General features: G+C 41.6%; 1 protein-coding gene across 2 annotated transcripts in view; it reads right to left on the bottom strand.

Moving 5' to 3' along the window:
• Positions 1-2948: 2948 nt before the first annotated feature.
• TSPAN3 (tetraspanin 3) overlaps positions 2949-17032 on the bottom strand; it is a 58826-nt gene continuing 44742 nt past the window's right edge. Inside the window, exons 7-8 of one of the 2 annotated variants that reach the window (XM_036349938.1) lie at positions 9837-9876; positions 2949-3838 (exon numbers count right to left, since the gene is read on the bottom strand). In XM_036349938.1, coding sequence (XP_036205831.1) covers positions 3792-3838; positions 9837-9876 — 87 coding nt within the window. In that variant the 3' untranslated portion in view covers positions 2949-3791. The remainder of the gene's footprint in view (positions 3839-9836; positions 9877-17032) is intronic. The other variant, XM_036349930.1, reaches the window with a different exon arrangement.

Here is a 17032-nt window from a genome sequence, read left to right as displayed (position 1 = left end):
CAAATAAAAAATGACAACAGCCAATATAATAGCCATCTGGTATGAATGAATCCAAATTATACCTATTTTTATAGTATATTTTTTGGTGTGCTACAGAATTTTAGTAATTAGTTTATGTGTGCTATGAGATAAAAAAGGTTGAAAATCTTGATCTGTCATAAGGGACAAAACTATGGAAATGCTCCAGATTAAAGAAGAACAAAGAGACATGACAACTAATCCAGAACTGGAGGCAAAAAAATGCTATAAAGGACTTTATGACATCAATTGGAATAGGAAGGGTAAAGTATTGTATCAGTGTTAAATGTACTAAATTACTATACCGTAATTGTTAGAGACTATTTTTAGGAAATACCCACTCAAATAGTAGCACCAGGAGATTTGTACAAAGAGAGACTGAGAGCACATGTAAGATCACAAATGACAAAATCAAATGGGGCAAAATGTTAATAGGTGAATCTAAGAAAAATAATTTCAAGCTTTATATACACAATTCTTATTCTTGAAACTTTTCTGTAAGTTTGAAGTTATTTCCAAAGAAAATTAACCTTTTAAAAAAGGCAATAGGGCCTTAACCGGTTTGGCTCAGTGGATAGAGCGTCGGCCTGCGGACTAAAGGGTCCCAGGTTCGATTCCGGCCGGGGGCATGTACCTTGGTTGCGGGTACATCCCCATTTGGGGGTGTGCAGGAGGCAGCTGAATCGGTGTTTCTCTCTCATTGATGTTTCTAACTCTCTATCCCTCTCCTTTCCTCTCTGTGAAAAATCAATAAAATATATTTTAAAAAAATAAAAAAGGCAATAGGATATAGGGGTGGGCAAACTTTTTGACTCGAGGGCCACAATGGGTTCTTAAACTGGACTCAGAAGAAGGAGCTGCGGCCGTGTTTCCTGACATTGCCATGTTAACACTGCTGCTGGTGAAGGAGCGGAGGGGAGAGCAAGAGAACCCTCCGCTCTTTTGGCTCCACGAGCCAGATAGAACAGCCGAACAGGCCGGATCCGGCCCGCGGGCCGTAGTTTGCCCACGGCTGGGATATAGCAATGGTTCTCAGCCTTCATTGCGTTCTGGAAGTACCCAGACACCTGCAGTTCTGTTTCCCAGATGACTCCAAAGTACAGACAAGGGTGGGAAACACTGACACAGTGGGAGAGCTCGATCATTAAATTCATACACAGCAAGTAGCTCTTCTACCCTCAGAAGAATAAGCACTGTGGGACAGGGTGTCAGGATAATGAAGACTCGTAGTCTTAGCTCTGTGTGGCATGGCAGAAACTCTGGAGACATTAAGCAGGTAGAAGTTGAATTTGTATGGAACTGGCCAACATGGACAGAGTGCCATTCAGTGGTTTCCAGACAAAGGAAAAAAGACAATTCCAGGACTATGCTAGGAATTATGCACAACTTAAAAGTGGCAGAAACTAGAATGGTTTAACAGGTCCCAAAGTAACCATCTTTCTTGACTTCACTGGTAACATGGTCTATTTAGGTGTAACTTTCAGGGCACAGGGGAGGAAGCTGCTTTCACCAGGCAAGCAGAGTGGAGTCAGTGAATGAGGGATGTATGGAATTAGTCTCTTGGACAAGTTCAAGGAGTGAGCTAGCAATTGGCACATTTTCCCAAAGCACTTTCTACTCTAGAGGCTCAGTTCTGTCATGCAGAAATCACTGAGGGCAATCAACATCACAGTCCATACTGCTCACCTCGGCTCCACTCTGTGAGAGGGTAGCCATGGAATGGTACATAATGAAACCTGGAAGTGGGAGGGGGAGAAACAGGGCTGGGTGCAGAAGGTGGCTGTAAAAGATCATGAAGATAAGCAAAATATTCTTATCCACTGTGCAAGAGGTGGGACAGGTTAGTGGAACATATGAAATCTCCTATAGTTCTCATAAATCATGAAAGTTTTAACTTCCATTCTGTGAACAGGAGTTAGTTTGTTCTCCTCTCCTTTCTCACATCTCCATTTTTCAGGCAGGACAGACTTGCATGATATTCCAGTATCTCAAAACTGATAGGTTCAAACTGAATTTGAACTCCTAGATGTGGTCCTTTCTTGCTCCCTACCTCTGTGACTAATTCTGTTTCCTTAGTTGGCTGAACCCAAAACCTGGGACTCATCCTAGACACCTTCCTTCCACTCCTTTCTCTCTCTCCCACATTGAACCAATGATAAAATTCTGCCATTCTCCCTCAAATTCCCTAAACCCAGCCCCTCACTAGCTCCAAAAGTGCCCTACTCCATGCTCTTCAGCTCTCTACTGAACCATCCAATCCACCTCACTGAAGTCTAGTCATATCCCCTCCAGTCTGTCCTCCCTACCACAGCCATAGCCACAGGGGTCTCTAAAACAGGTCCACTCATATCACACATACTGCCTCCACCCATAAGTAAAGTCTGACTCTCCATAGGATGTCATGTAAGACTCTAGAGGACCCAGGCTTTGCCACTTCTTTTTCAAGCCTTGTATTTTAAGATCCAGGCACAATGAGCTACTGGTAGCTCCCTGTACATTCCATCCCACTTCACACTCCTGGTATCATCTCCCACAAAGCCTATCCAGCTACTGAGCTTGGACCTCTTCTCTAGGAAGTTGCCCCTGACTTCTCTAGGCACCTCCTTTAGGTTTCCATTCTTTTGTCACTACAATCACTGTATTGTATGAAAATTATCTGCTTCTATGTATGTCTGCTATACTAGGACTCCACATACCTCGAAGGCAAAGACAGAATAATCATTGTACCCCCAGCACCATGCACAAGTAGATGCTCCATATTTGTGAGATATATGAAACTGAAAAGCATCTGTGCATTTTGAATACCAAGGCCTTTAGAATTTGGCAAGAGATATAAATAAAACACATGCAAATCATGATGAACTGTAGATGGCACCAATATATAAATCACTGAAATGCCCCCAAATAATTAAAAACTACATAACTACATGTTAAGGGGTAATACAGAGTTTATTGAATTATATTTTTCTATTTACAACTGAGATCACATCTACACACTATTTTGCTAGCCTACATGGTACATTATTTCTAACAAAATTAGACTTATAATGAATGGGCTCAATCATACAAACACATACACACACACACACACACACACACACTCTAATTGTTTTAAAACAGTAGTGCATACTTTGTACTCCTCCTATAAAGCCAGCTTTAATTAAAAACCTCTAGTTTCAAAGATCAATCTGATTTTGAAGCTGAACTAAGGTATACATTGTGTAATTCTAAAATCTATTTTAGCCATTTTGTATAGTTGCTGTCTTATTGGGCTATGGTATATAGTTTAAAAAAAAAAACTGATGAGGGGCACCATCTGATGTTAACCCCCCCTCCCCCCCAAAAAAAAACGTTTGGCCAAGAGTTGTCCATTGTGGTACTTCAAGGACCCAGTGGTACTTCAGCAGCAGTTCCATTGCTGCCTGGAGGTAACAGAAGCAGTCCACATCCTCCTTTAATTCTACCACACTACACAACTTGCAAATGGCTCTGAAATTAGAACATATACCACTTTACTTAAAAACTTGGGGATGTGAAGAGTCCGTTAGAACAGGGGAAAAGGAAGTCTTAAATGGGTAGGAAAGTAAGTGGGCATATGAAGTACCAAGCTGCTCTGTCTGACATGTGTGCTTAAACTAAATAAACTGTGGAGGCCAACAGCAGTAGAACTGCTCAATTCACCTTCCAAATTAGAACAAGACTAAAAAGCTCAGGCTTGAGTTTTCTATTATGCATAGGTTCCGCCAGTGATGAGGAGCTCATAGGCTGGATCTCTACTCCTTCTGCACAATACGATGCATGCACACAGCATGCCCAGCAGCTGTGGGAAGAAAAAAACAATGGAAAAGAAAAGCTGAGAACCTTTATATGGCAAGTATATATTTCTTTGTTGGCAATGAAGCTATTTCAAAGTTCAGTGACTTCAAATCATCAAAAAAGCAGTAACGAGAGTAAGAGAAGCAACGTGTAATGAACACATTATTGTTTCAGGAACTAAGTACCAAGTTTTAGCTTCCCTCATTTATATCTAAGAACAATTTGTGAAGCTAGCCAAGAATCAAGGCTCTCCCTACTGACATCCCCACTCCCAATCCAGAGCAATGCTGTACAAAAGAACTCTGTGCAATGGTAGAAACCTTCTCTATTTGAGCTGTCAAATATGGTAGCCACTAGCCACTGCAACAAAAGAATTGTGTTTTTATTTTATTTAAATTAATTTAAACTTAGACATATGTGACTTAGTGGTTACATATGTTACCACACTGGATAGCAAAGTTCTAGAAAGTAGAATGATCAAGGCTATTTGTTGAGAAAACTTAATGGTGGTCTTTTCGTGCATATGGATTTGGAGGAGACAGGTGTTATAACAGCCCACAAAATTCAGTACATGTGTAGCCCAAAAGCTCTATGGCAGAAACACCCCCCCCCAAAAAAAAAACAAAACAAAACGTAATTTGCAGGTTTTGTTTCATTCACAATTATTTCTTATTTTTTAAATCCAGGTTTGGCTCTGAGGTATTACATACATATTACTTTGTAAAGGTCACAACTCCATCATTTTATTTTAATAAGCCCTAATCCTTCTGTAGTAGCAAATTGGAATAGTAATAAAGTCATGCCACATTATTTTGGATAAGCAAGATGACTAAACTGGATTAAACAGAAAACTATTCTAGAATTTTAACCTCACAAAATATAAGGCAGGTGACTTTTTACAAAATATAAACTAACAAAAGATCTAAATATGAGTAAGTTAATTTCATTTTCTAATTTTTCACTGACACTGAAAGGTCTCAGTTATTTGGTTTTAAAAGGCAGGGCCCCTAACCACTCGACTGCCTGATCACCCCTAACCACCTCTGCCTGCTGTCTGATCATCCCTAACTGCTCCCTGGGGGATAGGGCCAGCCGGAGTAAGGGGCCATAGTTATTCTGGTCTCTGGTCATTCCACCATTTTGGTCGCTGGGCTTTTATTATATAGGATGAATAGGTTACCAATGAGATAAAGGAAGAAATAAAAAAGTTCCTGAAAACAAATTATAATGAACATAAAACAACACCAAATATATATAGAACAAAGTGAAAGCAGTAGTGAGAGGGGAGTTCATAGTATTACAGGCCAATTTCAAGAAACAAGAAAAAGCTCTAATAAGCTATCTAACCCTGTAAGTAAAAGTACTACAAAGAGAACAATAAAAAATGCTCAGAGTAAGTACAAGAAAGGAAATAATAAAGATCAGAGAGGAAATATGTGACATAGGACATAAAACAATATAAAAGATCAATGAAACTCAGAGCTGATTCTTTGAAAAGATACACAAGATTTATGAACCTTTAGCCAGACTCAACAAGAAACAGAGAGGACCCTAATATATAAAATCAGAAATGAAAGAGGTGAAGCAACAACTGAATACAAAGGATTGTAAGAAAATACTATGAACAACTATATGCCAATAAATTGGACAATCTGGGTAAGTGGACAAATTCCTAGATCTATGCAGTCTTACAAAACTCAACCAGGAAGAATCAGAAAACCTGAATAGACTGATAAAAACTAATGAAATTGAATCAGTAATAAAATAATTCCCAGCAAACAAAAGTCCTGGACTGGGTGGCTTGACAAGGAAGTTTTACTAAACATTCAAAGAAGAACTAACACCTATCCTCCTCAAACTATTCTAAAAAAAAAAATGAGGAGTAATCTATTTTTATGGGGCCACATTATCATAATTCCAAAACTAGACAAAGACATTAAAAAGAGAGAAAATTATAGGCCAATATCACTGTTGAACATATATGCTAAAATTCTCAACAAAGCATTAGCAAAATTAGACCCAGCAATATATTAAAAAGATCATACACCATAACCAAATGGAATTTATTCCAGGGATGCAAGGCTGGTACAATATTCACAAATCAATAAATGTGACACATCACATAAACAAAATTAAAGATAAAAATCACATGATCATACCAATAGATGCAGGAAAAGGATTTAACAAAATCTAGCACTCATTTTTTATAAAACCTCTCAGCAAAGTCAGAATAAAGGGATCATACTTCAACATAATAAAGGCCTTATAGGACAAACCTACAGCCAACATCATACTCAATGGACAAAACTAAAAGTGTTTAACCTAAGAACAGGAAAAAGGGAGGGTTGCCCACTTTCACCACTCTTATTCAACACAGTACTGGAAGTCCTAGCCACAGTGATCAGACAAGAAAAAGTAAAAAATCATAATTGAAAAGGAGAAAGTAAAACAGTCATTATTCATAGATGACATGGTATTGTACATAGAAAACCTTAAAGGTGCCATAAAAAAAAAAAACCTACTAGATTTAATAAATGAATTCAGAAAAGTAGTAAGATACTAAATTAACATCCAAAAATCTATGGCTTTTTCATACATGAATAATGAACTCTCAGGAAGAGAAACTAAACAAACAATCCCATTTACCATTTCAACAAAACAAATAAGATACCTGGGAATAAATATAACCAAGAAGGTAAAAGACCTGTACTCAGAAAAGTACCGGACATTGAGGGAATTATCAGTGGTGGCGGAGTAAGTGGATGCTACACAGATATGCTCTCAGGAACAAACTGGAATTACAACTAAAAAACATCCTGAATAATCAACTGAAGACTAGCTGGAAAGAACCCTGATAACTAAGGACAGAAAGTGGAGACTACATAGAAACTGGTAGGAAGGGCAGAGGCACGAAAGGGCTGGCTGAGCTCCCACAGACAGCAGCTGAAGTTCCGGAGAGATATCTCAGCTGTGGGGGATTGCCACTGAGAACTCTGGGATCTAATCTCTAAACTGGGCCCCCCAGCAGTGAACTCCAGAACTGAAAAAGGTGCCCACATAACATCTGGCTGAGAAAAGCAGCAGGATTATTGACTGCCAGGGAAAAGAAATCTGGAAATGCAGGCGCCCTCTTAAATGGCCAACACAAAATATTTCATGTGCAGCCATTTACCTTGTGCTCCAGCAGAGGGAGGGCAGAGTGGACTGGAGCTGTGTGAGCAGAAAAGAGGGTCGGAGGCTCCTGGGTTAGAGCTCAGAAGGCAGACACCCTGATTTCACGTGCTGAGTCATTCTCTCACTCTGTAGAGGTCATCTTTCTCAGACAGATATTTGCTATCGAAGCACTTTTGCCTGGGGGGAAGACATTTGACCCACTCTATTAGAAAACACCTTGCCCCATGGTGGGAATTTCTGAGGCCCATTAAAAGACTGAGAATAACAATTAGCCTCCAGGCAGAAGCAATTGCCCCACCCTGTTGGAAAAATTCATGCTGCACTTTTGGACAATTACCTGAGGGCTACCCAAGGCTGAATCTAATCAGTCTGTAGGCAGAAGTGGTCCCTGAAGGCTTTGAGCCTTTGCCTGATCTAATTAGTAAGAAACTGTTTGACACTGTTCTGCACTAGACATTGAGAGGCATAGCAGATCTACCTAATATACAGTCACAACCCCAAACAGGCAGCCAAAATGAGGAGACAAAAAAAAAAGAGAAAGAAAGAAAGAAAGAAAGGAAGGAAGGAAGGAAGGAAGGAAGGAAGGAAGGAAGGAAGGAAGGAAGGAAGGAAGGAAGGAAGGAAGGAAGGAAGAAAGAAAGAAAGAAAGAAAGAAAGAAAGAAAGAAAGAAAGAAAAAGAGAATTCTCCAGAAGGATAAATGAAATGGCCATAAGATATGTATCTGATATAGAAGTTAGAATAATGATAGTAAAGATGCTCAACAGCATGACAAAAGATATAGTAACTATGAAAAAAGAACAGTCAGAAATAAGGAATGACATAGCACTAATAAAAACACATTGGAAGGCATACACACAGGTTAGGAGAAGCTGAAGATTGGATCAGTGAATTAGAAGGCAAGGTATAAAAAAACCACTCAATCAGAGAACTGAAACTAAAAAAAGGAGGACAGCATAAGGGAGCTGTGGGACAACATGAAACATAATAGTATTCACATAGTAGTTGTGCCAGGAGAGGAAGAAATGGGGCAAGGGATAGAGAACATATTTGAAGAAATAATGGCACAAAACTTCCCAAAACCTGGTGAAGGAAAAAGTCACACAAGTCCAGGAGGCACAGGGAGTCCCAAGCAAGAAGAACACAAAGAAGCACACACCCAGACACATCATAATTAAAACACCAAAATTTAAAGACAAAGAGAGAATTTTAAAGGCAGCAAGAGAAAAGCAAATTGTTACCTACAAAAAAGCTCCCATAAGGCTGTCATTTGATTTCTCATCAGAAACTCTACAGGCCAGAAGGAAATGGCATGAAGTACTCAAGGTCATGGAAAGCAAGGATCTGAAACCAAGATTATTATATCTAGCCAGGAAATCATGCAAAACACATGGTGAAATAAAGAGCTTCCCAGAAAAAAGAAAAAAAAAGGCATCACCACCAAACCAGCATTATAAGAAATGCTAAAGGGATTGCTGTAATGAGAATAGAGAAAGAAATCTAGGCATACAGAAACAAAATGGCAATAAATAAATACCTATGAATAAACTTAAATGTAAATGCATTAAATGCTCCAATCAAAAGACATAGGGTAGTTGAATGGATACAAAAACATGACCCAACCATATGCTGTCTATAAGAGACCCACATCAGAAAAAGAGGATAAGAGTGAAGGAATGGAAAATTTTTTCCATGCAAAGGAAATTAAAAAAAAACAAAAAAGGGAAGCTGGGGTAGCAATACTCATATTGGACAAAACAGACTTCAAAATGAAGGCCATCACAAGAGACAACAAAGGTCCCTACAAAATATCCAACGGGAGGATATAACCCTGGTAAACATATATTCACCCAATATAGGAGCACCTAAATATATAAAAAAACTTCTAGAGGACATACATTAAGGGAGAGGTCAACAGCAATACAGTTATGTAGGGGATTTTAACACCTCACTGACTTTACTGGATAGATCTTTCAGAAAAAAAAATTAACAAGGAAACAGTGACTCTAAAGGACACACTGGATCAAATGGATTTAAGTCACAGTTATAAAATATTTCACCCCAAAGCTGAAGAATATACATTCTTCTCAAGTGCACATGGGTCATTCCCAAAGATAGACCACATATTAGGACACAAAACAAGTCTCTGTAAGTTGAAGAAGGCTGAACTAATATTAAGCATAGTCTCAGATCACAGTGTAATTAAATTAGAAATCAACAATAATAAAAACACCCCAAAACATTCAAACACTTGCAGGCTAAATAGCATGTTATTAAACAATAATAGAGGAGACAAAATGGAGGTGGTACAGATGGCTGTGTCTCAAGCCTTGACCCAGAGCAGCTGAAACGAGTAATATCCAGCCCGAATTGGCAAAGGAAACTCAGCTGGGAGACGGTTTGCAGCCAAAAAAGAGCAGAGGACCCCTGGAGAAAGGTAAAATCAAGGCTCTGGGAAGGATAATTTGCCAGACCTCTGAGCCCTGAGGGTAAGAGGGAATCCACATGGCACCAGCTTGAGCAGCGTCCCTTGGGACAAGCACAGTGTCTGACTGTGGAAAGAAGGTCCGCAGAACTGCTAGACTGCAGGGGACTCTAGATCTGGGTCCACAGTCAGGAAAAGCTGAAGAGTGCCAGCAAGAGAGGAGCATGCAGAGGCGCAGCCTTTCCCCCCTCGCAGGGGATTCTAGATGTGGATCCACAGTCATTAAAGGCTGAAGAGTGCCGGCAGGAGAGGGGCGTGCAGAGGTGCAGCCTCTCCGGCCTCTGTGGCTTGTGCCTTTCTTCATTGAGCCTAGTTCATAGGACCTTTTGGATACAGACACTTACCCGTGGATGGAGTGTGGAAGAAGTTGCAGAATTGTGGAATCTGGGGAGAGAGGGGGATCCAGGAGAAGTGGCAGCAAGTTTGGTGCTGAGTCATGCCTGAGCCTGGGACCTGGGCAGCCATTTTGTCCTAAAGAGATAGCCCTTCCTCCAGTATCCAGGCAACTAATACAGCCACACCCAGATTCCACCCTGAATGGTACAAAGGATTGAAAAAAAACCTAAATAGTCCCTGAGATTCCAAAGGGACTGGTCTAAAGAGAGACTTTCAGTCCCAACAACCGGAACCTGAGAAACACTACAGTACAGAAGACTGGGATCTTAAGCCAGCCAAAGGATTACTTCACTTTTTCATTTTTATTTTTATTTTTTTATTATTATTTTGTTTCCTTTCTTTCCTTTGTTTTCCTGTTTTTGTTTGTTGCTTTATTTTCTATTTCTTTTCACATTATTTTTCCATCACTGTATTTTATTTTATTTTTATTTGCTATTTTTATACCATTTTAGAAATAAAATTTTTTGTAAATTTATTATTTTCTTTTTATTCTCTTCTCTCTTATCCACCCATCCCCTTTCTACTTCCTCTATACTGAACTGAGATCCTCCTCATATTCATCCAATTCTTAACCTTATCTTCTGTATATAATGTCAGCCTCTACAGATTCTGACCCTACCCTCTTTGCTGGGGGTTTGGTGCTTGTATTTTTTTAAAAATATATTTTATTGATATTTTACAGAGAGGAAGGGAGAGAGATAGAGAGTTAGAAACATCGATGAGAGAGAAACATCGATCAGCTGCCTCCTGCACATCTCCTACTGGGGATGTGCCCGCAACCCAGGTACATGCCCTTGACCGGAATCGAACCTGGGACCCTTCAGTCCACAAGCCAATGCTCTATCCACTGAGCCAAACTGGTTTCGGCTGGTGCTTGTATTTTTTGTTTGTTTGTTTTGTTTGTTTATCTATTGGTTCTGTCATCTTTTATATATATATATATATATATATATATATATATATATATATATATATATATTCTCATTTTTCTTTTTTTCTTTTCTTTCTTATCTTTTTCTCTCTCTTTGGTATCATTTATGCTCTCTTTTCTCGCCCCTAATTCTCTTTTCTCAGGTGTTCACTTATAGTGGGGTTATTATTGTCATGAGTACATTCATGCTTTGTTCCCTTTGTGTTGTGTCTTGTTGAGGTGAATTTTATCCTGTCTGGCCAGGTGCTAGAGAGCGAGCCTCATAACAAGACACCTGGAGAGGAAACTCCATCCACGAATGGATCAATAACACCCCAGACCCAACTACAGAGGCAGAAAGAAGGCGGCAGTGATGGAGAGAGTGTGAGTCACTGAGGGACCAAAAGAGGAGTGTGTGGTCATGTGGGATGTGTGTGTGTGTATGTGAGTGAGGCACAGATAGATCCCGCAGGACCTTCAGGGGCAGGCTAAACAGGCTCGCCTAATTAGGCAGCCTCTGCTACTGCTCTAAACAGTGCCAGGAGGCCGGCTCGTCCTCAGAGGCCTAGCCTTTTTAAGGGGAGAGCTGCTGTAATTGGGAGCCAGGTCTCATCTCCACCCAGGGTGCCCTCAGATAACACCTGGAACTCTACAGACACCCCTGCCAGGGACCTACTACCTCGGTTGTGGTCCACGGTCAACGAGTCTCCAGCCACCCTGGGCGCAGGTTCCTGTGAGTTCTGAAGCGTGCTTCCCTCTGACTGGTCCAACACCTTAGCCCAGGGCACTGCAACCACGTGAGCAGCAACCACGTGAGCAGCCCACTCCTGTCCAAGGAGCAGCATCTGTGTGAGCCGCCCACTACCCCATCTGAGGAGCAGCAACCACGTGAGCAGCCTGCCCTGTCTGAGGAGCAGCAGCTGCATGGGCAGCCTGCCCACAATTGCGGAGTGGCAGCCCCACGCAGCCCGCCCCCATCCAAGGAGCAGCAGCTGCGCAGCCCACACTGCACCTGTCTGAGGAGCACTAGGTGTGTGAGAAACCTTCCCCCATCTGAGGAGGAGCAGGTGCACGAGCAGCCTGCCCCCATACCCGCAGTTGCTGTGTGAGCAGCCCATACCCGTATGAGAAACAGCAGCACCATGAGCAGCCCGCCCCCATTCAAGGAGCAGTAGCCACCTGAACAGCCTGCCCCAGCCCAAGAAACAGCAGCCACATGAGCAGACCGTCCAATCCGAGGAGAGGAAACCATGTGCAGTCCACACTGGTCTGAGGAACAACAGACACATGCAGCCTGCACCTGTCTGACAAGCAGCAGCTGGATGAGCATCCTGCCCCCATCCGAGGAGCAGCAGCCACACAAGCAGCCCACCCCCCTTCCAAGGAGCAGCAGCCATGCAAGGAGACCACCACCATCCAAGGAGCAGCAGCCGCACATGAAGCCTGCCCCTGTCCAAGGAGCAGCAGGCACACAAGCAGACTGCCCACATCTGAGGAGTGGCAGCCCTGCACAGCACACACTGGTCAAAGGAGCAGCAGCAACATGCAGTCTGCACCTGTCCAACGAGCAGCAGCTGGGTGAGCATCCCGCCCCCATCCAAGGAGCAGCAGCTGCATGTGCAGCTCACTCCTGCCGAGGAGCAGCAGCCATGCAAGCAGCCTGTCCCCCATCTGAGGAGCACCAGCTACGCAAGAAGCCTGCACCTGTACAAGGAGCAGGAGCCCTGTAAGCAGTGTGCACATGTCCAAAGAGCAGCATGCCCCATCTGAGGAACAGCAGCAGCATGCAGCCAGCCCTGACCCAAGAAGCAGCAGCCACGTGAGCAGTCCGCACCCATCTGAGGAGCAAAAGCCAGTGAACAGCCCGCCCCTGTCCAAGGAGCAGCAGCCACGCCCAGGTTGCCCCTATCTGAGGAGAAGCAGACTCATGATCAGCCCATCCCTATCCAAGGAACAGCAGCTGTGCGAGGAGCCTCCCCTACCAGCCAGAGGGGACACCACTGCTGGGAACAGCACCCATCAGAAGAGCCGCAGCAAAAAGAGGAGCATCCACTACCATGACTACCTGAGGAGCAACTACAGCCCGAGGAGCCACGGCCACACAAGGAGCACATCCTGCACGACTCAACATCTAGATCAGTTGGTGAGACCAAAAATGGGTAGACAAAGAAACCCCAAAAGGAAACAAAAGGAGGAATTGCCAGAAAAGCAGCTAAGTGAAACAGAGGCATGCAATATGTCAGAAAAAAGAATTGAGAATAAGGGACTTACAGTGCATAAACTGGTTGGAGGAAAAAATCAGCAACTTATGTAAGAGTCAAGAAGAAATGGATGAAAAAATCAATAACTTATGTAAGAATCAAGAAGAAATAAAGAGTGATATACCTGCCATAAAAATCACCCTGGAAAGTTTCAACAGAGTAGGAGAAGGGGAGGACCAAATAAGCGAATTAGAAGACAGGGAAGCAAAACACACCCAAACTGAACAGCAATTGGAGAACAAAATTAAAAGACAGGGGGAGAGCCTAAGGGAGCTATGGAACAACATGAAATGAAGCCACATACGAATAATAGGAGTGCCAGAACAGGAAGAGGAACAAGGGTTAGAAAAGCTATTTGACGAAATAATGTCAGAAAACTTCTCTGAGGTGGGAAAGAAAAAAGTCACACAAGCACAGAGAGGCCCAAACAAGATGAACCCAAAAAGACCCACACCAAGACACATCATAATTACCATGGCAAATGTTCAGGACAAAGAGAGAATCTTACAGGCTGCAATAGAGAGACGGAAAGTTACATACAAGGGCTCTCCCATTAGATTATCAAATGATTTCTCAACAGAAACACATCAGGCCAGAAAAGAATGGATGGAAATTTACAAAGTGATGCAAAGCAATGGACTCAATCCAAGAATACTCTATCCAGCAAGGCTATCATTCAAAATTGAAGGGGAAATAAGAAGCTTCACAAACAAAAAAAGGCTAAGGGAGTTTATCACCACCAAGCCAGTAATGCAAGAAATCCTAAAGGGGCTGGTGGAAAAGAAGAAATAACAAGCTAAGAAAGAAAACAGGCACAAAAAAATGGCTACAAACAAGTACCTTTCAATAATAACTTGAAATGTAATTGGACTAAATGTTCCAATCAAAAGACATCGAGTGGATGAATGGATAAAAAAACATGACCCATATATATGCTGTCTACAAGAGACCCACCTCAGAAGAAGGGACTCAAAAACTGAGAGTGAAGGGATGAAAAATATCTTTAAAGCAAATGGCAATGAAAAAAAAGCTGGGGTAGCAATACTTACATCGGACAAAACAGACCTCAAAGTGAAGGTTATAACAAGAGATAAGGAAGGCCACTTCATAATACTTAAGGGATCAATACAACAAGAGGATATAACCCTGACAAACATATATGCACCCAGTGCAGGAGCACCTAAATACATAAAAAAAACTCCTGGAAGATATCAAGGGAGAGATCGACAACAACACAATCATAGTAGGGGACTTTAATATACCACTGACATCACTGGATAAATCCTCTAGACAAAAGATCAGCAAAGAAACTGCAAGCCTAAATGACTCACTAGATCAGTGATGGCAAACCTATGACACGTGTGTCTCATCTGTGAACTCATTTTGGGTGACACGTATCAAAAGACAAAAAATGGCATAATTCAAATATTTGCCTCTCGTAACAGCCAGAGTTAGGCATTACTCGAGTAATGTTATTACTCACGTTACTCATGAAATTCTAAAACCGGATGTAAACATGTACATCGGTGTTGCATAGCAAAATACATAGTGAAAACATCCAAGATATATTGTTCCAATATTGACATTAATATAAAAAGGTTAAGAATTCCACTATAAAGAGATTAATCTTTACTCATGAATACATTTCTAGGCAGCTACACCTCTATAAAAGTCAATCAAATTCCATCATTAAATTTGTAAGATGCTCTGCAAATTTAACCTCAGCAAGTTACTGTATTGCTCACTCCATAGCTCAGCATGGAAAAGCCCTCAGTGATGGAGAATTTATTAAGGAAACATTTCTAAGATGTGCACCAGCTCTATTTCACGATATGAAAAATAAAGATGATATTATTCAAAGAATTTCTGAGTTACCACTCAGTAGAAATACTATCAAAGACAGAATAATAGATCTTAACAAAAATGTACAACATCAATTAAAACAAGACTTAAATAGTTGTAAATATTTTTCGATTTCTCTTGATGAAACTACTGATGTCACATCAAGTGCTCGGTTGGCCATTATTGCTAGATATTCTGATGGTCTCACAATGAGAGAAGAGTTGATAAAGTTAGAATCAGTGCCAATAAGTACATCAGGAAATGAAATATGTAAGGTTGTTATAAAAACATTCAATGACCTAAACATTGATATCTCTAAAATTATGTCAGTCACGACAGATGGGGCACCAAATATGGTGGGGAAAAATGTGGGATTTCGGAAATTGTTTATGGAAGCTATTAGACATCCACTTGTACCTTTTCATTGCATTATCCATCAGGAGGTGTTGTGTGCCAAATTGAGATTCTCAGAATTGAATGATTTAATGTCAGTTGTAACAAAAATTGTGAATTTTATAGCTTCTTGACCCCTTCACAAGCGAGAATTTTCTGCACTTTTACAGGAAGTTGATTCAACCTACAGTGGACTACTGATGTTCAATAATGTGAGATAAAAAAGCTAAAGGAGTTCATCACCACCAAACCAGGAAGCTCTTTATCTGACCTTCAATTCTACATGATAGCTTTGCTGGGTAGAGTAATCTTGGTTGTAGGTTCTTGCTATACATCACTTTGAATATTTCTTGCCACTCCCTTCTGGCCTGCATGGTTTCTGTTGAGAAATGAGCTGACAGTCATATGGGTACTCCCTTGTAGGTAACTAATTGTTTTTCTCCTGCTGTTTTTAAGATTCTCTCTATGTTTTCAGCCCTTGGCATTTTAATTATTATGTGTCTTGGTGTGGTCCTCTTTGAATTCCTCTTATTTGTGGTTCTCTTCACTTCCTGGACTTGTAAGTCTATTTCTTTCATCAGGTAGGGGAAGTTTTCTGTCATGATTTCTTCTAATAGGCTTTCAGGATCTTGCTCTCTCTCTTCTTCTGGCACCCCGATAATTTGGATGTTGGTACGTTTGAAGTTGTCCCAGAGGGTCCTTAACTATCTTCATATTTTTGGATTCTTTTTTCGTTTTGCTATTCCGGTTGGGTGTTTTTTGCTTCTTTGTATTTCAAATCTTTGACTTGATTCTTGGGATCCTCTAGTCTGTGGTTGGATCTCTGTATATTATTTTTAATTTCAGGCAGTGTTTGTTTAATTTCGCACTGGTCCTTTCCCAGTTTTTTGGCATTTTCATTAAGATACTTGAAGGTCTCACTAAGTTCCTCGGAGGTTCGTAGGAGGTTCTTGAGTAGCCTTATAACTGTGGTTTTGAACTCTATGTCCTCCATTAGTTTGCTTTCCTCCATTTCTTTCATTTGTGACATGTTTCTTTGTCTCCACATTTTTGGCTGACTGCGAGGACCCGCTGTGTCTACAGTGGAAGAACTGCTGTGCTGGAGACAACCTTATGGGGTAGTACTTGCTTCAGTGGGGCTTTGGTGCTCACTGAGTCTGCTTCTTGAGTGTGTCCCTTATGGATGTGAGGAGTTGAAACTGGTATCTGGCCAGGGTTACCCTGGCTCCTGGATCTCTAAGTCAACCACTGTGTGAATCCACCCAGCAGGACCTACAGCGATATCAGCAGATTTCTCCTCTTTGTTTGGGGTTTGGAAGTATTGGAGCTCTCTAACCCAGCTGCAATTTGTTAGGTTAGGCTGAAAAAGCGCAGGTGATTCTTTTGTGCAGCTGGGCACAGCTTGGGTGGAGATGTAAACTGAGTGGGGCGGGGACTCAGAAAATCAGCAAGGTGGAACAAACAGCAATGGCTATTGTCAGCCGTCTCCACCACTCCGCGTCACTGCGTCCCGAGTCCCTCTGCATCCCCGAGTCCCACGCCCACACAGCAACAATGATCCCTGCGAGAAGCTCTGCGAGAAAACCACCCTCGCTTTCCAAACCGCTGCAAGATAGTCCAGTTTCTCCCCATAGGAATCTGGAACCCCAGAGTCTTGCCATAAATGAGTTCAGTGCATTTGAGAGCTTATAACCCCTTCCGATTGAAAAAAACTATGCACCCAGGTGCATCCGCCTCG

Source organism: Myotis myotis, unplaced genomic scaffold, assembly GCF_014108235.1.
Source record: "Myotis myotis isolate mMyoMyo1 unplaced genomic scaffold, mMyoMyo1.p scaffold_m19_p_1, whole genome shotgun sequence".
Lineage (NCBI taxonomy): Eukaryota > Metazoa > Chordata > Mammalia > Chiroptera > Vespertilionidae > Myotis > Myotis myotis.
The sequence above is the reverse complement of the archived record's forward strand: the minus strand, read 5'-3'. Positions and strand labels throughout refer to the sequence as shown.